The 24016-nt window shown below is 39.4% G+C and overlaps 1 protein-coding gene and 1 long non-coding RNA gene across 2 annotated transcripts in view; both read right to left on the bottom strand.

Moving 5' to 3' along the window:
• Positions 1-15249, bottom strand: part of LOC103480292 (uncharacterized) — a 30142-nt gene extending 14893 nt beyond the window's left edge. Inside the window, exons 1-16 of the mRNA XM_081599854.1 lie at positions 15185-15249; positions 13994-14029; positions 12876-13178; positions 11862-12134; positions 10839-11138; positions 9737-10012; positions 9072-9371; positions 8408-8677; positions 7775-8077; positions 6978-7253; positions 6369-6671; positions 5688-5963; positions 4122-4421; positions 3451-3726; positions 2836-3135; positions 2192-2467 (exon numbers count right to left, since the gene is read on the bottom strand). Coding sequence (XP_081455980.1) covers positions 2192-2467; positions 2836-3135; positions 3451-3726; positions 4122-4421; positions 5688-5963; positions 6369-6671; positions 6978-7253; positions 7775-8077; positions 8408-8677; positions 9072-9371; positions 9737-10012; positions 10839-11138; positions 11862-12134; positions 12876-13178; positions 13994-14029; positions 15185-15221 — 4105 coding nt within the window. The 5' untranslated portion in view covers positions 15222-15249. The remainder of the gene's footprint in view (positions 1-2191; positions 2468-2835; positions 3136-3450; positions 3727-4121; positions 4422-5687; positions 5964-6368; positions 6672-6977; positions 7254-7774; positions 8078-8407; positions 8678-9071; positions 9372-9736; positions 10013-10838; positions 11139-11861; positions 12135-12875; positions 13179-13993; positions 14030-15184) is intronic.
• Positions 15250-15901: 652 nt separating this feature from the next.
• LOC145548837 (uncharacterized) lies at positions 15902-18810 on the bottom strand. Its single transcript, XR_014084826.1, has 4 exons — positions 18599-18810; positions 18074-18124; positions 17917-17979; positions 15902-16866 (listed from the first exon to the last, which is right to left on the bottom strand). It is a non-coding gene; the product is annotated as an uncharacterized LOC145548837 (long non-coding RNA).
• Positions 18811-24016: the final 5206 nt, after the last annotated feature.

The raw sequence follows: 24016 nt of genomic DNA, 5'->3' as shown, positions 1-24016 counted from the left end.
TCAGTCAGGACTTTACGCTGACTCTAGCCACATGCATCACAGGTAGATTCTAGTGAAGCATTGATTAATGCCCGATTTTAAAATTAGTTAACTGGACTTGTAGCCATTATTTTGTGCCCATGTGGCTGGACACCACACGGCACGACGAACCCGATTGAACCGTTATACCTAGGATTTCTGTCGGCTAATGTGTCTCTCAGGTTTAGAAAATGGGCCGACAATCAGTGACAGCTCTTGTGTGCGCTGGACATTACACTAAGGAAATTAGGAAGTGAGGGTCAGTGGAGAGCACCGGAGTTGAGCCTTTTTTTATTCAGTATCATCAAGAGAAAGAAAAAAAGACAGGAAAAGACGATAAAACTGATAATTAAAACTAGAAAATTCCTGCAGAAATTTTAAAGGGGCATGCCAAAGTGTGGCCGTCGGATTTTTAATAAAGCGTTCCGATGGTAAAAATTAGCAATCATGCTTAAGAAAGCTTCAGTGTAGTCAATAACCTGCGGGGAGTCAGAAGCATGTTTTCTTAAGCTGTACACGTACGGTAGTATGAGCATTTTTGCTCATTTTAGTATGTTGCATAAGCTAAAATGAGCCAAAATGCTAACAATAGCATGAATGCTATTGGAGCATCAGTAGCATGTTTTCTGTCATTACTTGCGTCACACATGGCAGACCAATCCTTGCTCCGACCAAGCTTCCAACCAAAAAAAAACCTGACCTGTGTAACAGGTCACAAACACGACAAAAGTCTTTTTAAATCCTGAAATTATTCAAATAAATTCTTCATAAACCCAATATATTACCCGGATAACAGTTTATATATTAACCTGATAACAGTTTATGACGGAGTGGTTTGTGATCTGTAGCATCACCCAGGCGCCGCGTCTGTGCCGCTGGTTCCTTAAAGGAGCAGCGACGTTATTTTCTGTCCACAGACTTTTAATCAACTATTTATTCTTATTTATGTCAGATTTTAACATGGGGGGACATATGTGTAATGGTTATAGTCTTGAATCAGTAGTATAATGCTGAAAACACAAGCAGTTGTAAATACCAGTAAACCCTACAGTGCCGTCCTGGGGAGCTGCAGTTCCAGACACTCTGTTCTTCTGTTGCTATGGTAATTAATCCCCTGCAGCTGTGAGAGCCAAAGAGCGGGAAAATCCTCTTCAGACACAGTTTCTATACTTGGGAGACACCAGGCGTCAGTCTGACGGCCCCTGACAAAAAGCATAAGCCCTAGCAAATTTTTGTAAACATTGTACATGAGCATGCATGTGTATCTATGTTATGACCAACTTTCAGACCAATAGGGCGATATTTATGCCTGTGAGGGGGATTTAAAAAGGGTTTTTGAGTCAGCCATAAACAGTCCTGTGTGTGTGTTTCATAGAGAAAGATTACTGATTCTGTGAGACACAAAATCTCAAATTTTTTCGTTTTTATTAATTTATGTAATCATTTTAACTCCAATCCCCAATAAAAATAATAGCTCCCTTCTCGGCATCGAGCCGCACGATTTGATACCACTTTTGTGGGTGGGCACGCAGCGGTACGAGCCGCATTAACGGTAATGGAAGAAAAATAAATAAAGAGACATTCTATTAGGTGTAGAACAATAGGTGCCTGCCATGCAATGCATGGAGGCAGTACTGACTTGCTTCGCAAGTCAGTACTGCCTCCATGCATTGCTATGGCATGCCCCTAATGAGGTCGATAGGTTTAATTTATCATGCGATTAATTGATTTATCGTTTATCGCGACAGGTCTAGGAACAAGTACTTTTTCATCAGTACCTCAAACTGATCTGTAGCTTTAGTTCAAAAGGTTGACCTGATTGAGCAAAACCAATGGGATTTTTGGATTCAGCACATCAAAATTACCCTAAAAGACTAAAAAAAAAAAAAAAAACAGGCAAGTTTTTGGCTGTTGACCAGTGTTATCAATACTTTGGATCTGACCCCACCTCTAAAACGTGCCTCATAATAATTCTCCTGGCTTGTTTGACACATGTTTTGAAGTGTCAACACAAAAGGAGAAACTTCCTTCATCAAAATTTTCCACCGTCAACCCTCCACTTCTGACAAACATGAAAAATATAACTCGGAACAAAACTAAACTTATAATTAGCACGGAAAACAATGGCATAAACATTGACAATCAGAAGAAAGAGAAATGCAAATAAACCTACGGTGCACAGTGATGTTGACTGCGTTGCTGAAATCTCCTGATTCAGACTCACACCAGTACAGAGCTACATTGTACTGGGGACTGCTGAACGTACACGAGGATTCAGTCATTGTTCCCCAGCTGGAGCAGTCCGATACATCTGACGGGTCGTATGATTGTCTAATCCGCCTCACTCTCCAGTCAGCAGAGTTTCCTGTACATTTCAGCTGGATGTCGTCAACGATGTAAAGTTTGTCTCTGGCAGGACTCACTGTGAGATACGCTGCTGGGTGGGAAACTGGGATAAAAGAAACGCAGAGACCAAAAGAAATCAAGAGGAAGTTTGATGAAAATGATTCACATTCTGCGTTTAAATTGTTTTTGAAATCCTGAGAATTTTAACAAATGTAGCGAATTAATTAGCTCCATCTTAAAGCAAGTGGATTATCTTCACTATCTCTTCACCCTGTCGGATCACTCTTTTGTTTTCATTAATTCTACTTTGACTTTATTAGTTGTCATATTTCTGTTTCCTTTCTCTAGCTCAGACATAAAATTGCACATTTTCACCCAAAATGACTATTTGTTTAGCTGAAAGAAATTATCTCAGAAATCAAGTTAACAAAAGCAGTGATAAATCAGTTCATAAAATGGAAACACACTGACCTGCAGACCAGACAAACCTTGGCTCACTGTACTTGGTGAAAATCGCCGGGTTTCCTTTCCCACCTCTGCATGAGAGTCCTGCTGTGTGTTTCTGTCCATAGACGACGTAGACGTTCTCTACGGTCCCTCCGGTAATGTCAGGCAGTGGATCATATTTGTAGTTCTGCGATAGATCAGGAACAGCTTTGTACCAGTAGAACCTCCATCCCACAGATGAAGGTTTAACCTCACATCTTAGAGTCACTGAGGCTCCAGGACTCAGCCATGATGAAGACACAAACAGTGTGGGCTGTGGTGGATCTGAACAGAGAAATAGTTCATGCTACATGTAAAAACATGTGACATCGTCTGTTAGTTCTGAGTAACATTGCTACTAATGAAAGACAGCATCCACAATTTATATATATATATATATATATATATATATAATTATTATATTATATAATTAAGAGTTCTTAGACTCTTAGAACTGAAACATGGATGTCACTGCTTTAAAATAAAGGCATTACAAGTTGTGCAATGTTATCCGTGTGACAAAAGCTGAATATCATAAACTGATATGGACGACAAATCTTTAAAATCAGGAGGGGGAAAAAATAACGTAAATAAACCTACGGATTAAAGTGATGTTCACTGCATTGCTGTACTCTCCGGATTCAGACTCACACCAGTACACTGCACTGTGGTACTGGGGGTTAGTGAAGGTACATGAGGATCCAGTCATTGTTCCCCAGCTGGAGCAGTCTGATACGTCTGACTGGTCATATGATTGGCTAACCCGCTTCACTCTCCAGTCAGTAGAGATTCCTGTACATTTCAGCTGGATGTCGTCAACAATGTAAAGTTTGTCTCTGGCAGGACTCACTGTGAGAGACGCTGCTCGGTGGGAATCTGCAAGAGAAAGTCAAGAAAGACATGGACATATGTTCTCTGTTTTTACATCATTTCTGAGGGCTTCTCCATCTGCAGGTCATTCTACAGGTTCAACTCCATATTTTTCCATCCTGAGACACTGATAAGATAATTAATTAGCTTGATAAATTATTTAGAAAAGCAATGCTAATACCTTCACAATTTCTCTACACTATCCAATCTTTGGTTTTATTAGTCACACTTTGCGTTTCGTTTTTTAATCCCCATGTTTCCTTTGATCCATTTCTATACTTTCATCATGCATCAAACAGCATTTTTTCGGTTAAAAGGAGTATTTGTTTTAGTGACAGAAATGATCGCAGACATTAAGTCAACAAAGGGAACGATAAATCGGTTCTTTCAAACACACTGACCTGCTGACCAGACGATCTTTGGCTCACTGTGATTGGTGAAGATCTCTGGGTTTCCGATTCCAGCTCTACATGCGTACCCCACTGTGCGTTTCTGACCGTGAACAACATAGGAGTCCTGCACAGTCCCCTTAACGCTATCGGGCAGCAGATCATACGTGTAGCCACTAGACAGACCGGGAACAGCTTTATACCAGTAGAACCTCCATCCTGCTGATGGAGGTTCAACCTCACAGCTCAGAGTCACTGAGGCTCCAGGATTCAGCCATGATGGAGACACAGTCATCTGGGGCCTTGGATTAGCTGGAGAAAATAAATAGTTTAGTCTATTTAATAGTAAGAGATGCAACATCCTCTGCAAGATCTGAGCTACATTACTAGCATTTAAAAGACAATAACAGGTTAACAGGTCCAAGTTGACAGTAACTTCATCTCCAGAGGTCATCAGGCGAGAGGCATCTCCAGTCCATTGCTGGGCATCACAGAGACAGACGGGACCAACAATCGTTCACGCTTTTAATCAATTTTTAATAGACCACTTAACCTAACAGTCATGCTTTTAGATCCAGAAGCTAGAGTATCTGGAGAGAAATCGTGTATGCGCAGGGACAATATGCAAACTCCAATGCGGAAAGAACTCAAACCGGATTCACGCAAAACCAGAGGACTGTTTCACAAACGCAAGACTCCGAGACCCACAGTAGGAGATAAAGTCAGACTTGACATAGAGGCATCGGTTCATCCTTCAAAATCAAACCTGACACTTGCTTAGAAAGTTTAGACATATAAATCATTATTATAACATAAATCAGAGAGCTTAATCCCAGATTAATTTGTTATCCTGGTTTGGCGAAACACCCCAAGTTTGGTCAATTCTGGTTCCTCCTCTTTTCATCTACAGCGGTCAGAAACCAACGTGTTTTGTCAGTGATTTTGTTTTCTTCTGCCTGTTCCGGTCATTTATATCAACCTACATTAAAATACCACATCTTGGCATTCAAGTTAGTGTTAACATTACGATGCTTATCATCAGTTTTATTATTATCTGTATTTCGCATGTGACATTTTAGCACTAACATTCTTAAATAGAGTCTAGGCTCGATACATTTCCACAACAAAAAATAACGTTATAATATTGACTTCCTCTGTTCATTTATAAGTTTGAAGTGTTTCATTTGAGAAAATGAAAGGTAACGCCATGAATTGTACAAATGTGATGTTAGGAAATGTAAATTTTAGGCATTCAGTCAATCCGTTATTCTGTCACTACTGTAGCAGCAGCTTCTTTATCGAGCATTTGTGATTCGGTTTCTCAAAAAAAGAAGCTACCAGTGTGGCATGAAGAGAGGCGTACACAATTTATCCATTCGCTCTCACAGTCTGTCCAAGAAATCAGTGGACGCACTTTTGCCTGAATTACTTAAGCCTGGCTTGTTAAGTCTGGTTTGGTCTTTGCAAAATCGGAGACGAGGCGATTGCGCCACGTAGAGCCTTGGCTTCGACTCTCGCTCTGCATTTCTGACTCACCGACAGAACCTCGAAAAATAAAAAATATGCAAGGAAACCTACATTTTAAAGTGATGTTGATAGCATTGCTGAACTTTCCCGATTCAGACTCACACCAGTACACTGCTTTGTCGTTGTCGGAACTCGTGAAGGTGCACGAGGATCTGGTCATTTTCCCCCAGACGGTGCAGTTGGACGAGTCCGACCGGTAGTATGACTGTATCAACCTATTCACCCTCCAGTTAGGGGACCTTCCTATGCAGCTCAGTTGGATTTTCTCATCGGCGAAAATTTCATTTCTGTTGGGACTCATGATGAGAGACGCTTCCGGATTGGAAGCTGGAGCACGAGAAACACAGAGGCGAAAAAGAAGTTGAGAGAAAGTTTGAGCCAAATGTTCTGATTTTCATTTTTTGGGAAAATTAGAGGTGCAACACTGTATTCTCAAACCCGAGAGTATAAAAAACAATTAAGCTAATTAACTAGTTTGATGAATCTATTTCAAAACAAGAAATCCTATACATCTTTCACTATTTCTTGACCACTTAAAATCACTCTTTTGACTCCAACAATTATACTTTGACTTTTCCCGTTCCGATGCTTTTAGGTTTCTTTTTTCTACCTTAAACGTATATTAAACGCTTTCAGTTAAAATTCTTTAACTGTTTTAATGACAAGAAATATCACAGACATTGGGTTATTAAGACAATAATAAAGAAATTTGTTCAGTAGAATCACACTGACCTGCAGACCAGACAATATTTGGCTTACTGTACTCGGTGAAAAACTCCGGGTTTCCTTTCCCACCTCTGCATGCATATCCTGCTGTGTGTTTCTGTCCATAGACGACGTAGACGTTTTCTACGGTCCCTCTGGTAATGCCAGGCAGTGGATCATATTTGTAGCCATTCTTTGATAAATCAGGAACAGCTTTGTACCAGTAGAACCTCAATCCCACAGATGAAGGTTTAACCTCACAGGTTAGAGTCACTGAGGCTCCAGGACTCAGCCATGATAGAGACACAGTCAGATGGGGCATTAGTGCAGCTGGAGAAAAGAAATAATTTAGTTTCTTCACAGTCGGGACGTGTGAAGTTCTCTGTTAGATCTGAATAATACTAACAGCATTTCAAAATTGTACAAAAAAAAATTACCCTCATAAAATGAGCAGCTTAAAAAGACTCAACTTTCTTCAAACTGAAACATAGATACAACTTCCTTAAAATAAAGGCATTAAATGTGGTGCAATATTCTCAAAATGACTGCTATGAACTTCTCCAACAGAACTCAAGATGAAAGCTAAATATATTTAATGGACAATAGGGTAGCAAAAAATCATGTAAATAAACCTACATTCCATAGAGATGTTGACTGCGTTGCTGAACTCTCCCGATCCAGACTCACACCAGTACACTGCTCTGTGGTAGAGGGGATTGCTGAAGGTGCACAAGGGTCCGATCATTTTTCCCCAGCTGGAGCAGTCAGATAAATCTGCCTTGTAGTACGATTGTCTAAACCGCCTCACTCTCCAGTCAGCAGAGTTTCCTGTACATTTCAGCTGGATGTCGTCAACGATGTAAAGTTTGTCTCTGGCAGGACTCACTGTGAGAGACGCTGCTTGGTGGGGATCTGGGATAAAAGAAACGCAGAGACCAAAAGAAATCAAGAGGAACTTCGATGAAAAATGATGCGTCCTCTACGTTTTATGATAGATTGAAGGGGTTTTGTTTTCCTTCTGGGCCCTGTTATTAGAAATCGGGATAAGTGAAAGTAAGTGAATTGCTCTTTCATTTCATAAAGTGTTCCTTATTGATGTCGGGTAAAAGTAAAGCAGATATTGATATTTTGTTCATACAAATAAAATCCTCCTTTTATTTGGACACTCTCAAGAATATAACTAATTCTCTTCTAAATCGCACTCACGCATTGACTTTGACCCTCCCACGCTACATCGACAACAGAAACGGTATTGCTTTATTTATTTAATTTTTGTTAAAATTGTTGTGATAACCCTGTCGATATCTCCTGTTCTGGGACCTTAACCCCAGAGTATCACAGAGCTGGGTCGTTTATTCAGAGTAAGTTACTTCTACTCAGAGTTTCCTAACACGGTTTCCTAAATTAAGTTTATTGAATAGAAGCACACTGACCTGCGGACCAGACAAAATTTGGTTCACTGTACTCGGTGAAGTACTGTTCTTTTTCTCTTCGAGCCCTGCATGCGTACACAACCGTGTGCATCTCTCCATGGACGACGTGGGACCCCAGTGCGGTCCCGTCGACGCCGTCAGACAGCAGCTTGTATCTGTAGTTGTTCTGTTTTAGATCAGGAACAGCTTTATACCAGTAGAACCTCCATCCTGTAGATGAAGGTTTGACCTCACAGCTCAGAGTCACTGAGGCTCCAGGACTCGGCCATGATGTAGACACAGTCAGGACTGGCTTCGGTGTACCTGGACAGAGGAATAGTTTAGTTGTCTTTTGTATTTTTCCCCCCACCCACAGTAAAGACATGTGACATTCTCCGTTCGATTTGAGTAGCATCTAGAAGACAATACCATCTCTAAAACAATCAATAGAAACGTTTTAAACGAAAAGACTTGGCTTTCTAAGAAATGAAACACAAGCGCTTCTGTTTTAAAAAGCTGTGCAATGTTGCCAAACTAACAGATATGAAACTTTGAATATAGACAACTATCAGTAATCGACCTGGACAACACGGCATAAAATTTGAAAGAAGAAGAAGAAGAAAAAAAAAAAGAAAATCATATAATCAAACCTACTGTTTACTGTGATGTTGACTGCATTACTCAACTCTCCTGATCCAGACTCACACCAGTACACTGCTTTGTGATACTGGCTACTGATGAAGGTACATGAGGATCTAGTCATTTTCCCCCAGACGGAGCAGTCTGATACGTCTGACTGGTAGTACGGTCTGAACCGCCTCACTTTCCAGTAACTAGAGCTCCCTCTGCATGTCAGCTGGACTTCATCGACAGTGTAAATGTCTCTGTCAGGACTCACTGTGAGAGACGCTTCTGGGTGAGAATCTGGAGAACAAGAAACAAAGAGGTAAAATAAACCGAGGGGAAGCCAACTGAAAATGGGACACGATTCGCATTTTGTGTCATTTTGGAGGATTTCTCCTTCTGGATGTCACAGATATCAGCAGGTCGATCTTAAGAAGTTGATGAAGATAACCAGTTACTTTGAATTTTTTTTTTTTAGGCAGGTGATTCTAATATCTTCAGAATTTTTCCAACTTGTCCAAGACTTTTGTTTTTACCAATCATATGTTGTATATTTTTTTTATCTTGATGTTTTTTTTGTTTCTTTTCACAACTTTTACCACAAGTTAAGCAGCATTTCCAGTTGAAATGAGACGTAGACATGACATTTTCAAAGGGAATCATCAGTAAGGTCATTCAATAGAATCACACAGACCTGCAGACCAGACGATCTTTGGCTCGCTGTAATTGGTGAAATACTGTGGGACTCCCCATCCAGCTCGACATGCGTATCCTGTCGTGCGTTTCGAGTCGTGGACGACGTAGGAGTCCCGTGGAGACTCATGGGTTTTCTCAGGCAGCAAGTAATATTTGTAGGTGTTGGACATTTGAGGAACAGCTTTATACCAGTAGAACCTCCATCCTGGCAACGAAGACTTAACCTCACATCTCAGAGTCACTGAGGCTCCAGGACTCGCCCATTGTGTAGACACAGTCAGGGCAATCTTCGGTGTGGCTGGAGAAGAGAAATAGTTGACTTTGTTTCATAGTTTGTTTCATCTGAGCTGACAGAAATAATAACAAGAAAAAAACCCACAAAACTACAATTGAAACATGGATGTTATTTTTTTTTGTAAAGAAAGAAACACTAAAAGTGGTGACGGCATGGAAATCAAACCAGGCCAATTTCAGTCACTACATGTGCATAGCTGGATAGAAACAAAACCTAACAAAAGTATGGTAGCAATGTGAAATGTTCAGAATGTTTAGAATCATGCATCATTTTCTTTCCACTTCACAACTGTATACCACTTTGTGTTGGTCTCTCACATAACATTCCAGTGAAACATTTGCGTTTGTGGCTTTAACGTGTGGTTTTACCGTGTATGGTGATGTTGATCGCGTTGCTCAGCTGTCCCAATCCAGACTCGCACCAGTACACGGCGGTTAGCTGCCAGCGGCTGCTGAAGGTGCACGAGGAGCCGGACATGGTCCCCCAGCTGAAGCAGTCGGAAATGTCTGAGTTGTAGGACGACTGCCTGAACCTCCTCACCCTCCAGACGCCAGAGCTCCCGCTGCATTTCAGCTGGATTTTGTCGCCCGTGAAAAGTTTCTCTCTGGTAGGACTCACCGTGAGAGAAGCTGTCGGATGAGAGCCTGCAATACGAGAAAAGCAGAGACACGAAAGGAAATCAAGGAGGTATGAGATGGCAGGAACTTCACTGATTTTCTTTTTCCCCCTCAAGTGCAACAATGTATTATCAACCCAGTGAATTTAACCTAATAAACCCTTTCATGCATGAATTACGATCCTTTATGTCAGGATTTTTTTTTTCCAAAGTGTTTTTGATTTTCTTAAAGCAAAAAGAAGGTGGGAAAAAAAATTCTAGAATTTTTTTCTAGGTGTTCAGTTGTTATTTGGAAAATACATCAGTAGTATTGTTCTTTAAGGGTTACTTGATGCCACAATATAATATGTGTATGTATATATATATATATATATATATATATATATATATATATATATATATATATATATATATATTTTTTTTTTTACCTGCAAGAGTCATGTACAGAAGAAACACTGTGGATATCCTGAGTTGCTTTTTTATCTGTCGGCCATATTGGATTTAACAAAAACGTTCTTGCTCTTTGGGTGAATAGCCAGTAGATGATAGTGTATTGTATGATGCACTAGTGTCCACTTCATTTGTCCGTGCGTATTTATAAAAAAAAGAAAATAAACAAGAAAATGTATTTTAGACAGCTGTAGACTGTAGTAACCTCTATGCATGAAAGGGTTAATTGGTTTGATGAATTTATAACAAGTTACTATTAGCTTCACCATTTCTACATCCTGTCCAATCAGTTCTTTATTTTAGTATAAGAAACCAAATACTTTGTTTCTTTTGTCTACCTGTATCATAAATTGACAATTTGTTTTCATGAAAGAAATAATCACACACATTAGAATCACACTGACCTGCGGACCAGCTCAGTGTGATTTTACTGTAATCAGTGAAGATCTCCGGGTTTCCTCTTCCAGCTCTGCATGAGTATCCTTCTGTTTGCTTCTGCCCCCGAGTGACATACGAGTTCTTTGCAGTCCCCTTCTGAGTACCCTGCAGTGGCTCGTATCTGTAGCTGTACTTCGACTGGTCGGGAATGGCTTTATACCAGTAGAACCTCCATAATGTCGACGGAGGTTCCACCTGACAGCTCAGAGTTACTGAGGCTTCGGGACTCAGCCATGATGGAGACACAGTCAGGACCGCCATTGGCGCTGTTGGATAGAAATAGTTTCGGTTTTTGTTGTTGTTTTTTTCTAATAAAGACATGAGACATCCCTTGTTAGATCTGCGTAACATTGCATGTGTTTGAAAGACCTGACAACATTGGCGTCAATCAACTTGACTATGCCTGCTGGTTTGTGCAGCTTCAAAGGCCATTTTGATTTCACAAAAGTCTGAGGGGTGACTTTTTGACCTTTAAGCTTCCATTAATATCTTCAAAGCCAAAGTAGCACAAAGGAAACTTTGCTGCACAAACCAGCACAAACGTAGACGAGTTGATTGATACCAATTTTGGATGATTTGAAGAACGTTGGGAGGGCTGGATGACCTTTCAAGACCTCTGGAAATATTTCTGAATATCTTTAAAATGACAGATGCACAAACGAAAATTTTTTGCTGCACAAACGTTTGACACCAATTTTGTCCGATTTGAAGAAGGCGGGAAGGCCAACTTCACTCAGGTGTTTGACCGTCGTAAACGTTTCCAAATTGTATGTGGAAAACAATATGAGCATTTAAAAGACAAGATTAAGTTTTTTTTTTATTGAAACGTATAACCTGCTTTAAGATAAACACATTAGCTGTGCGTTGCTATCAAAAACTGACAACTATGAACGTCTTCAAGTTAAAACTGAATTAAGGACGAAAAGTACAACCTCATTAATTGACATGGTGAACATGGCATAAAGCAAAAATAAGGTTCGTAAACCTACCCAGTAAAGTGATGTTGAGTGCGTTGCTGAACTTTCCGGAATCGGACTCGCACCAGAACACAGCTTTCTGGTACCAGCGACTCCTGAAGGTGCACGTGGGTCCCATCATTTTCCCCCATTCGGAGCAGTCCGACACGTCTGACGGGTAGTACTGTCTGAACCGCCTCACTTTCCAGAAAGTAGAGGGTCCGCTACACGTCAGTCGGATTTCATCGACGGTGTAGTACTTTATTTTCTTCGGACTCATTGTGAGAGACGCTGCTGAGTCAGAAACTGAAACACAAAAGGACAGAGACACCAAATTAACCCTGTAAGTCTTAAGCGGAGCGCCAGAGATGCAGTCGCATTTGCAGTACCGTAATTCCGCGACACTTTGCGCTATCTGAAAAATTCCAACGGTTTCTGAAAGGGGAGACCTTGCGCTTTCCAGTCAATGTTGGGTTATTACGGTAACTTCTCCCCCGCCGTAGCAAGGTGTGAAATTTACCTCTTTTAATAGACGGTAAATTGTAAAAAAAAAAAAAAAAAAAACTTACTAGATATTGAAAGTTCCATTGCAATGGATAAATGGGCAAATATATTTACTCACAGGACATTTAAAGAACCATGTACAATTAAAATAAGCAAAAAATATCCAGGCGGACATTTTACATTTATGATAAAGGGTTTTATATCAAGAGAAAAATCAACATTTTATGTTGTTTCGAAGGATTCCCAGATTTCAATAGTTGCAGCGCTGTGTTATCAGCTTCACTTCAGCAACCCCAGCTGATAAGTCGAGTTTGGTAAAACTATCACTAAAGATGTAATTCAAATATCTTCCCAATTTCTCCACCCCTTCCAATCTGTCTTTTGTTTTATATACAAGTTATACTTTGTATATTTTTTGTTCATTTTTGTTACCTTTAACATTAATGAAACAACACATTCTGTCAAAACATTTGTCTCTGTGACAAAAATGATCACAGACATTAAAGTTCACCAAGGAAATGATGAATGAAAAAAAACACTGACCTGTTGACCAGACAAACTTTGGTTCGCTATACTGAGTGAAAACCTCCGGGTTTCCTCGTCCAGCTCTGCATACGTATCCTTCTGTGTGTTTCTGGCCATTAATTTTGTAGTAGTCGTTTTTGGTCCCGTCGTGGCTGCCGGGCACCAGCTGGTATCTGTATTTGTTCTTGTAGATTTCAGGAACAGCTTTGTACCAGTAGAACCTCCATCCTGCAGATGAAGGTTTAACCTCACAGCTCAGCGTCACTGAGGCTCCAGGACTCAGCCATGATGGAGACACAGTCATGATAGGCTTTGTTTTAGCTGGACAGAGAAATAGTTTAGGTTTTTCCCAACTGTTAGATTTGAGTAACATTGTGAGTACTTAGAAGACAAAAACATCTACAGAATGAGCAAAAAAACAAAACAAGACTCGGCTTTCTTAGAATTCGTCTAGACCTTCCTAACGGGAAAAAGTGTCAGTCAGTTAGTTTTGGGGAATGGTGGGGTTTCTAGTAATGGCGGCAGCTCTACTGAGGACTTTGTAAATGCTCTGAGTATATTCCTGTTTGTCTTCACCGCTCTCTTCAGGCGTTTACGCTCCAGTACAGCTGGTCGGGACGGCCCGAACAACTCAGCTGTAGAAACTCCTGCTGATCTCAGCCGACATGCCAAACTTTATGCTTCTCCTCAGGAGAAGGAATGCAGCTGATGAGCCTTCTCGACCAGCTGCCTGGTGTTCAATTTCTAGTTTTTGAGTGTTTCAGAACATCTAACCAAGCTAAATATTAGTCAATGACAACACAAGTAAACCTCAAACCCACATGATCCTTTGTGAAAAAGATGATTGCCCCCTAAACCTTCTATCTAGTCGGGCCACCCTAAGCAGCAGCATCTGCTAACAGGTGTTTGCAATAACCTTCGGTGAGTCGTATGGAGCGTGTGGAGGAATTTTGGTCACTCGTTCCGGCTACTCTGGAAGGTTTTTGAGCATGAACCGCCTTTCTAAGGTCATGCCACAGCATCTCACTGGAATTCAGGTCAGGGCTTTTGCCCGAAACAAACCAGCAAGTCCACATCCGAAACGGTTGAGGCAAAACAAAATGAAGATATTAAAGTAAAAAAAAATGTTTCATTACCTGTCTGGTCTCCACGGCAGAGGAGTACACCGAGAACTAAAGCAAAGATTGAAATTTTGTTAGATGTCAAACTATTAAATAAATCACTGCAGAAATACATACATTTACTGATGATTTTTCTTTTTTTTGAAATACGTCTGGAGTTACTGCTCAAATGTAATCTTTGTGTTTTACTATGGATTTAATATCCAGTAATGTGGATCAAAGAGAGCATTTAATGAATCTGAGTTCTAACTACAGACAGAGCTGGTAATCTTTGACTGTTCAATGAAGTATGTCAAAGAATAAAACTGCACTAGTTATCATTTCCTGTCAAACACACACACACAAACCAATGTATTTTAATACATTGCAGGATCTTTCTGTGTTAAGGCCCTGGTTGACCTCTGTACGACCTCTGGGTTTCATTATGTATATTTACAGATGGTTGGAACTTCAAAAAGACGAGAGATCTGCAATACTCAGTCTCCTACATTTCCCTTATAAGATTATAAAAGTATCTGAGCAGCCATGTTTCTGTGGCGACGGTTCTGGCATCAAGGTTTGTTGTGCAAGAGGATCTTTTGAGGTGAGGAAACAGAAACCAGTTTGGAAGACGATATGTCAGAGTCATACCTTCTAGAGGAAAATTCAGATTGAGGAAAATAAAACCTAATTCAAGGACAAATATGAAGAAATATTTGCTTTTGGATGGATGGATGGATGGATGGATGGATGGATGGATGGATGGATGGATGGATGGATGGATGGATGGATGGATGGATGGATGGATGGATGGATGGATGGATGGATGGATGGATGGATGGATGGATGGATGGATGGATGGATGGATGGATGGATGGATGGAAAACTGGGTAGTTTTATTTTTGTTATAGATTTTTAAAAAGTCTTTCAATCTGTGCTCCTAAACACTGAATAATAATAACAGTAATAAGCTTTCTATCCATGTAAAATACATCCGAAGACTAAAACTCTGTCTAGATACTTATCATGAAGGAATCCTTGGCCTATAATTAAGCTAAATACAAACTGTTTGCAAGAGTTAACACAGTCTGCAGCAAACTTAACAACCAACCGGCCTCAAAGAAAAGACATTCTCTGACGGTTCCTGTGATTAAAGCACAAACCGTCTTTTCTTCTCACATATAATCTGACTAACGTGACCCAAAGAGAAAAAGGGGATTTACTCACATACTACACCCAGCACACAGAGCAACGTGCGGCCCATCCTTAAATCCAGACAGAAAGCGTTGCAGCTCCTCCGAGTCCTCCAGATATACACTCCTTTATCGCAAGAGGAACGCTGAAACTGCACTATACACTGTAACAAAAATGTTTTAACATTTACAGTAAATTACGGGCAGCAGGGCTGCCAGTCAGGTTAACGCAACCTTTACAGTAACCTGACCGTCATTTAATTACATTTTACACGGACAGGAGGACAGATACGGAGAGGAAAACTCAGAGACACAGTGTTACTAATGTCTGTCCTCGTGTCTGAAAGACAAACAGGAGGACAGAGTCAGTGACAGTTTGCCCTGTTTGCTTAAAATGTTGCTCCGTGTTGCTTCATTTGCTCACACCGCAGCATCGTGTGAACCAAACAGGTAACGTGAAAATGACCACATGGTGTGGAGCTTTAAATTAAATGCACAAATGGAGGATTTTTTTTTGTGAAATCATGAATTCTGAATGTGGTCTGAATTTTGTCTCGATCAGTTTTTGATCAGAAGGAAAACTGGAAACAAATGTAGGAGAGGAGTGAGATGTAGATGGGTTGGTGTTACTTTGTAGCCAAGCTGATGCCACAAGGGACAAAAGTTGATTTGTGTGCTGTTTTATTTATGTTATTTTAAATGATGACTCATTTCACTATGTGCAAAGTTTTAAAAAAAATTTTTTTATTAGTAGACATCAAAATGTTGCCAGCCATGGGACATTTTGATTTGTTGCAAAAGCGGTGCATGAAAAAAAACTGCAAACACACACAATATAATCCTAGAGCAAGAAAATGTGACAGAGGGGGGGGGGAAAGCAGCTTTTTTTCCCCTGCTTTTGGTTTACAAGCAAACTGACAAGCCAGTTCCTGAATCATCAGATCCAACAAACAAGAAATTTGTCGTTTAATTTAAAAGTTACTGGAAGAATGTTTCCTTAAAGGGAATTACCATCTGCTGCCAGCCTGTTGAGAAAAAGCAAACAAGTCAGTCGTACCTCTTGGCCTTCAGTAATGATCATAATACCTTTCAATACGCTCAAAAAATAACGTTTGATTTTTCTATAGTCATGTCAACAATTTCCGCAAAATTGTGTTATGTTCAGTATGTAAATGGAACTTGGCTGTATTTAATAAAAATAAATAAAATACTTTGCACCTCCTACAAAACTGACTGAAATTAGTGTGGGAATCACTGAATTTTGCTTCACTTATGTCATTTTAATTGCTATACCAGTAGTAATTTTATCTTACTAAACAAAGATGTCAACAACAACCACATAGTGTAGTTAAGTAAATTCAACTTACACCACTTTCATTTTGTGGAACATGAATTTATTTTTGGATTTCATCTTAAAAGCAGGCACATCTTTGCATACAGCCATGGAGGAAATGACATTTTGATTAACTCTGGAATATTATAGTTCTTTGGAATATCATAGTTGACTTGACCCAGTATTGAATTAAATACTTTAATTTCTGAACTATTTCTCAGTTGAATACATATGAGTATATATCTTGTTAATATGAATTGGCTATTGAAACTATCTTATATTAAACCCCGCCGACATTCAACCTTAACAGCCTCATCAGTATCCAGAGGTCGATTTCACTTCAGAATAAACGGCTGCATTGGCTGCTGCTGGACTGGAGCTTCCTGTAGATGCAGAGAGGAATCAGGTGAGACGGTTACATGGACTAGGACAAAAGTGAAATAGCTCTGAACCATGAAGGGAGCGAATACTTAAGCTATCATGTAAAGTTAAAAAAAAATTTAATTGTAATTATTTTTTGTAAGAATCCATTTTTACTTCGACAATAAAGAGGTTGTTTTGTAATAGCTTTTCAAGTGAAATTTTGTCCTTGAAATAGTCAACAAAAATTCAACTTAAAGTGCCAAAGCAAACATTCCTATCGTCAACAAGTGTTTGGTTTGTGTCAAATGTTCTGGGTGTTGTGAGTCCGTAAAGCCATGTGGGATTCTGATTGGTTAAAACTGATAAACAGAAGCATATTAAAGCTCAAACTAGGACAAAGTAAATGAAAGATGTTGAATCTGAGTGACTGAACCTGTAGTCTACACACACAACTATTGAAAGCTTTAGATATATATGTAAAAAAAGTTCTGACAAGTTCTAACCAAATGACGTCCAATGGTTACTGTTTCTAAGGGCTGCACAGTGGCGCAGTTGGTAGAGCTGTTGCCTTGCAGCAAGAAGGTTCTGGGTTTGATTCCCGGCCCTGGTCTTTCTGCATGAAGTTTGCATGTTCTCCCTGTGCATGCGTGGGTTTTCTCCGGATACTCCGGTTTCCTCCCACAGTTCAAAAACATGACTGTCAGGTTAATTGGCCTCTCCTAATTGCCCCTAGGTATGAGTGTGTGTGTGTGTGCATGGTTGTTTGTCCTGTGTTGCCCTGTGACAGACTGGCGACCTGTCCAGGGTGACCCCTCCTCTCGCCCGGTACACTAGCTGGAGATGGGCACCAGCAATCCTCCCGACCCCACTGAGGGACAAGGGTGTAAGAAAATGGATGGATGGATGGATACTGTTTCTGCTGACTGAACCTGCAGCTCCTGCTCCCACATTAGAATAAACAGCGCCCTCTTCTGGTGTACAATGGCAACTTGATAAAAAAGAAAAAATGCTTCTCAAGAAGCTGCTTTTCTGAAAAACATCTTGAAGCACAGAATTTTAGAGGAACTCACTCTTGTTTCCAGAGTTTTTAAATTCAAGGAGAGAGTAGGTGATGTGCTGGTCGCCGTTTGCATCTGAAACACATCAAGATCTCATTTCAGTCATTTGGAATTGGCCTGTTTTCAGCTTTATGTTGGACGTTACAGTGTTTCAGCAGGTAAACGTCACCATCTACAGGGTCTTCAGAGGGTCTCACTGAGTCATGCAAGTCAGACGCACCTAAAGTTAAAAAATAACACAAAATACAAATTATCTCCTTGTAGACCGACTTGTTTTAATTGTAATTAAATGAAGTTGAAACTTAAACAAAAAAGTTGGTTTTATTAGAGTTTAGCTCATCATTTACCACCTAATTGATCTGAATGAGATACACAGTCAGGGTTTGTAGATTGTGGCTTCCTTTTTTCTTTCATCATCTTGTCACAAAAATCTAAACAAAGCTTACTTTGACAAAAAACAAAACTAAATAAAAACTTAAACTGTACAATTCTAATAATTTTGCAATATTATAATATTACTTTGCAGTAATGTACATCTCAAACATAATGTATTATTTACATTATGTATTCCACACATGATTAAATGTTCAAAGCATTTTTATTCTGTTTTCCACCTTAAGATTGTTAGCCGGTGGCCTAAATGTGATTTATGAAGCAACATAAACTATATTTCAGAAGGAGATGAAAATCTCACCTTTGCGCTTTACGAAGTGACAGAGAAGCAGCAGGAGAACAATGAGGACGAGAGCACAAGCCGGTCCAACAACCAACAGCACAGGAAATGAAGAGCTGCCATGTCTTGAAACAGCTGTAAAATAGAGAATATTAAAAATGAGTCTTTACGTAAACATGTTAATATTCTCATTGTCTAAAGCACAGACAACTTTAATCTCTGCTCACCTTTAACTTCCATCCAGCTCTGAGGTGAAACTTCTCCTGAATGTTCACACTTGTAGAAACCTTCATGTGACTGAGACACTGCAGAGATCTTCAGCTCTCCTCTGCTGTCATTTTGGATCAGTTTGTCATTATGATAGAAAATCACATCAGAAAGTTTGTTTTCTCCTCTCCGTCTGCAGCTCAGAGTAACAGAAGCTCCTTCAGTCACAGGATGGACGGGGCTCACCAGGAGAAGATCTTCATCTGGAAACCAGTCAGAGAAAATGAAGCTTCAGTCAGAAATCAGCTGCTGAAACATCAGATTTTTTTTTTTTTTGATCGACATAAACTACACTATAGGAACTTTTTTTTAAATTGATTTTACAAGTCAGTGGTGATTAACAAAATTTAACTTTTAGTTCTTTTTACAGAAACTATAATGTTTTACCTGGTCTCTATCAAAGTTCCCTGTACATGTGTGGGTTTTCTCCGGGTACTCCGGTTTCCTCCCACAGTCCAAAAACATGACTGTCAGGTTAATTAGCCTCTCTAAATTGTCCCTAGGTGTGAGTGTGTGTGTGTGGTTGTTTGTCCTGTGTGTCTCTGTGTTGCCCTGCGACTGGCGACCTGTCCAGGGTGTACCCTGCCTCTCGCCCGGAACGTTAGCTGGAGATGGGCACCAGCAACCCTCCCGACCCCACTGAGGGACAAGGGTGAAAGAAAATGGATGGATGGATGGATCTATCAAAGTTTTATCTGATCTCTACTAGTTAATGCCAACTTCATCAAATATTTAACATAATTTAGGTGATTGCATCAATATTCACCCACGTCAAGGTGATTGACCTAATTCTACAGAGGTCTACCCAGTTTGGTGTTTGTAATCTCAAAAGTAGCTACTGTATGTTTAAAAAAGCAGAATTCCTTGATTAAATTGAGATTAATTTAGATTTTTTTGAAAAACAAGTTTCTACAGCCAAATAGATGTAACATAAATGAGAAAGGAGCTTTTCAGAAAACCCAATTTTAGGTTACACAAACCACAGAAGAAGAAAATATATATTTAAATATTGATAACTCAAAATCATTTTATGGTTATTTGAAACACAGAGCAGTGGATTTCTATGACATTGTAAAGTTGTTAGGGTGAATGATAAACCATGCATAATAACATACTTTGAAAAGTGATGTTGACTGCATTGCTGAACTCTCCTGATCCAGACTCACACCAGTACACTGCTCTGTGGTACTGGGGACTGATGAAGGTACATGAGGATCCAGTCATTGTTCCCCAGAAGGAGCAGACTGATACTTCTGGCTTGGAGTTTGATTCTTTAAACCTCCAGATTCTCCAGTCATCAGAGCTTCCTGAACAGTTTAGTTGGATTTTCTCATCAGTGAAAAGTTTCTCTCTGCCAGGACTCACTGTGAGAGACGCTGCTGGATGAGGATCTGAAATACGAGAAAGAAAAAAGGCCAAAAGGAAACAAGAGAAAGAACTTAAAATAGAATCTATTTTTTGTTTTACAAGATCTCTGTTTTCCTTTCTGAGGTTACTTTGTAGACTTTATTTTTATTAATTAAACTTATTTTTTTTCAATTCCAATGTTTTTCTCCTCCCCTTCTCATTACTTTCAACATAAACTATATTTTCAGTCAAAATAAAAATATCTTTAAATGACAGTCATAGTTTATTAAATAGAAACACACTGACCTGCAGACCAGACAAACTTTGGTTCACTGTAATCAGTCAAATCCTCTGGGTTTCCTCCTTTAGCTCTACATGCAAATCCTGCTGTTTGTTTCTGTCCATGAACAACGAAGAAGTTCTCCACAGTCTCATTGTTGCTACGAGGCAGCAGCTCATATCTGTAGTTGTTCTTGGATAAATCAGGAACAGCTTTATACCAGTAGAACCTCCATCCTGCAGATGAAGGTTTAACCTCACAGCTCAGATTTACTGAGGCTCCAGGATTCAGCCATGATAGAGACACAGTCAGGACTGACTTTGGTGCTGCTGACAGCAGATTCTCACCTCCAGATCTCCTATGAACTGTACAAAATGACAGAATATAATGAAACACAGAAATGTTTGTATTTGCTTACATTCATCAGCACCTGAAGGGGGAGCTAAATATGACTAATATGTACCTTTTTCTTACACTTAATGTTAATGTCAATCTGTACAATAAATTGCCTAACAACAGGGTTTAAATTAATTAAACAAAAACCAGGATTTACTTTAACACACATTTATAATAGTAGGCAGTTATTCTGAGGCTCAATCCAAAACATCAGGGGGCAAAACACTACAGATTTGAAGCTAACTTTGAAACTAACTACTTTTTTTCTCCAAACGGAAAAATCTTGTTTGACACTCATTTCTAACTCCATTATATTAGTAAATGTTACATGTAAGTGGGTGATCCTGCTAAAAAGAGATTCTCCTGTAACATGAAGATGCAAAATCACAAGACAAATGCGTAACTGAATCAAAATGCAAATTTAGCCAAGCTCTAGTTTACAGTAAAGAGAAAAAAAAGAAGAATGTTCTTTTACCTGGAGGGTTTCCACAGCAGAGGAAAAAACTGAGAACTAAAACACAGATTGAAATTTTGTTAGATGTGAAGCAAACATAAAAAAAAAATCACTGTAAAGAAACATGCCACATTTACTATTAAAATGTATTGCATACTTCTGGAGTTTCAGCCCAAATTAAAACCTTATGTTGTTAAATGTATTTCAGGTCCAGCAGTGTGGGTGAAACGGAGCATTTAAGGAATGTGATTGTGCTTCTGCCACAGAGATGAAGACCTGCTGGTCTTTGAATGAATCAAACAGTCAGTCAGTGGAAGAATAAAACTGCTCTAGAGTAATCAGTTACTGAGTTAAACACACACACACACACACACACGCACACACGCACACACACACACATGTGCACGCACCCCCCCCCCCCACACACACACACACGCACACACACACACACACACACACCAACTATGTTAGTTTACTACATTACATGTGTTGATATTTATTTTTTTTGTGGTGTTAAGACTCTGTTTGATGTTTATATGATCTTTGTGTTTTAATGGATTCATAATATTTATTAATAATAATGACCTTCACAGCATCAATATCAGTAAAACCCAATCTCCTCCAGCTTAGAGGAATCTAAGCTGCCATGTTTCAGTGACGAAGGTTCTGACAATAAGGTTTATTGTGCAAGAGGTGAGGAAGCAGAAACTAATTTGGGAGACAAAGTTTCAGAGCTACAAGTTATAGATGAACATTCAGATTACAGCTCCTCTGACTAAGATGTCAAAAATATCGTCATCAGTTTGTTCTCATTTCCTCACGTCAACTTGCAGCCAACATGGCAGTGGAATCAGACTCATTAAAAATATACGTTATTTAAAATGATAAACATTTTACATCTGAGTGAAGACTGAGCAATGATAGTAGGTGATTTTAGATGGTTTATTGTTGTTTTTCTCTTTTTGCAAAAGCAAGTTATGTAAAACCTAGAAAAATCCTTCTTCCAGTCAAAAAACTGATTATTAAAAGACTAATGACTTTCTATACATGTTGAATATGCTGAAAATCTAAAAGTCTGTACAGGTTCTTATCATAAAGGAGTTTTTGAGTAGGCCCATAGTGTGAAGGTATTAAATACAAATTGTATCTGTTGAAATAATCTGCAGCAAACTAAGCAACCAACCAACATTCAACGTTTCTCTTCTCTGTTGACCACGGCGATAAACGTCCAAACATTTAAAGATGATTTTACCGACACGTTTCAAACAGAAAATGTAATGTACTTACACAGTACGCACAGCACACAGAGCAATGTGTGGTCCATCTTTAAATCCAGAAATAAAATGTTTCTGCTCCTGTGAGCTCCAGAAATTCAGATGTTTGTCACAAGAGAAAAGCTGAAACTAGAATGAGTGAAAAATAGTCGAGGGTCGTCATCACAGAACAACCGCCCTCATGGTTTCTTCTTTTGAGGAAACTATTAATGTCTCTAGCCTACATTTCCTGTTTTGACACTTTTTCCTTTATTTGCCACCACAAACACAGGTTGCTTGTTCAGCCGCCTGCACACACACTGCATGTTTTGTTTTATTTTTATTATTAAAGGGTGTTAATAAAGCATGAGTTGGTGAAAGACTTCGTAAAAAATTTTTAATGCAATAAAAATATCATTTGTAAAACTCTCTTACATGAAGCTGAAGCTTTACTGTGGTTATTTAAATTATGTTAACACTGAGCTCAACACAGAACAAACAATACAGTGTAATTGGCAACTATAAGTAAAGATATTATCTTTGTGTTCAAAGTTTCTATATTTTGAGTTGTCAGATGATTAATTTTTATTTAAGAGCAAACATTTAGTTAAACTATAATTCAACCGTTTCCCAATGACATATAATGTAGCAAACTTCACAATTTAAGACTCTTGGTGTTTTGAATGAAATTACATTCGGTTTGATTCCCGACCCCGGTCTTTCTGCATGGAGTTTGCATGTTCTCCCTGTGCATGTGTGGGTTTTCTCCGGGTACTCTGGTTTCCTCCCACAGTCCAAACACATGACTGTCAGGTTGATTGGCCTCTCCAAATTGCCCCTAGGTGTGAGTGTGTGTGTGCATGGTTGTGTGTCCTGTGTGTCTCTGTGTTGCCCTGCGACAGACAGGCGAACTGTCCAAGGTGACCCCGCCTCTCGCCCGGAACGTTAGCTGGAGATGGGCACCAGCAACCCTCCCGACCCACTAAGGGACAAAGGTGTAAAGAAAATGGATGGATTAATAAGAAGGTATGTCATCACTCAGAACATTTGACATGTTTAAATTGGGGTTCCTATCCATAATTGCATTGTTGACACATTTTCAAACTGGAAAGAAAACATGTTTTCTGACAACATATAGTCATGTCTTGTGGCAAGATTCTAATCTGCTTCTACTAAAAGTGACTCTTGTTTTCTGTGTACTTTCCCTGAGAAAGAATAGAACCTGACTCATAGTGGATCTTTGAGAACTCTGATGAAATTCACACTTTTTTTTTTCTGTCCTATCTCGTTCCCTGTCTAAAAGAAAGAGAAAAATTATCTTTAGCACAGAGAGACGATTGTTTTCAGAGGTTGGAATTAAGCACAAACTATATAAACTTTCATAAGAATCAACTTGATCACATAAACCTTGGAGGCAGTTTTCTTTTGCCCTGCCACAAAGG

Source organism: Poecilia reticulata, chromosome 18 (assembly GCF_904066995.2).
Source record: "Poecilia reticulata chromosome 18, P_reticulata-male-v2, whole genome shotgun sequence".
Classification (NCBI taxonomy): Eukaryota; Metazoa; Chordata; class Actinopteri; order Cyprinodontiformes; family Poeciliidae; genus Poecilia; species Poecilia reticulata.
This window is presented reverse-complemented; position numbering and strand designations above follow the sequence as displayed.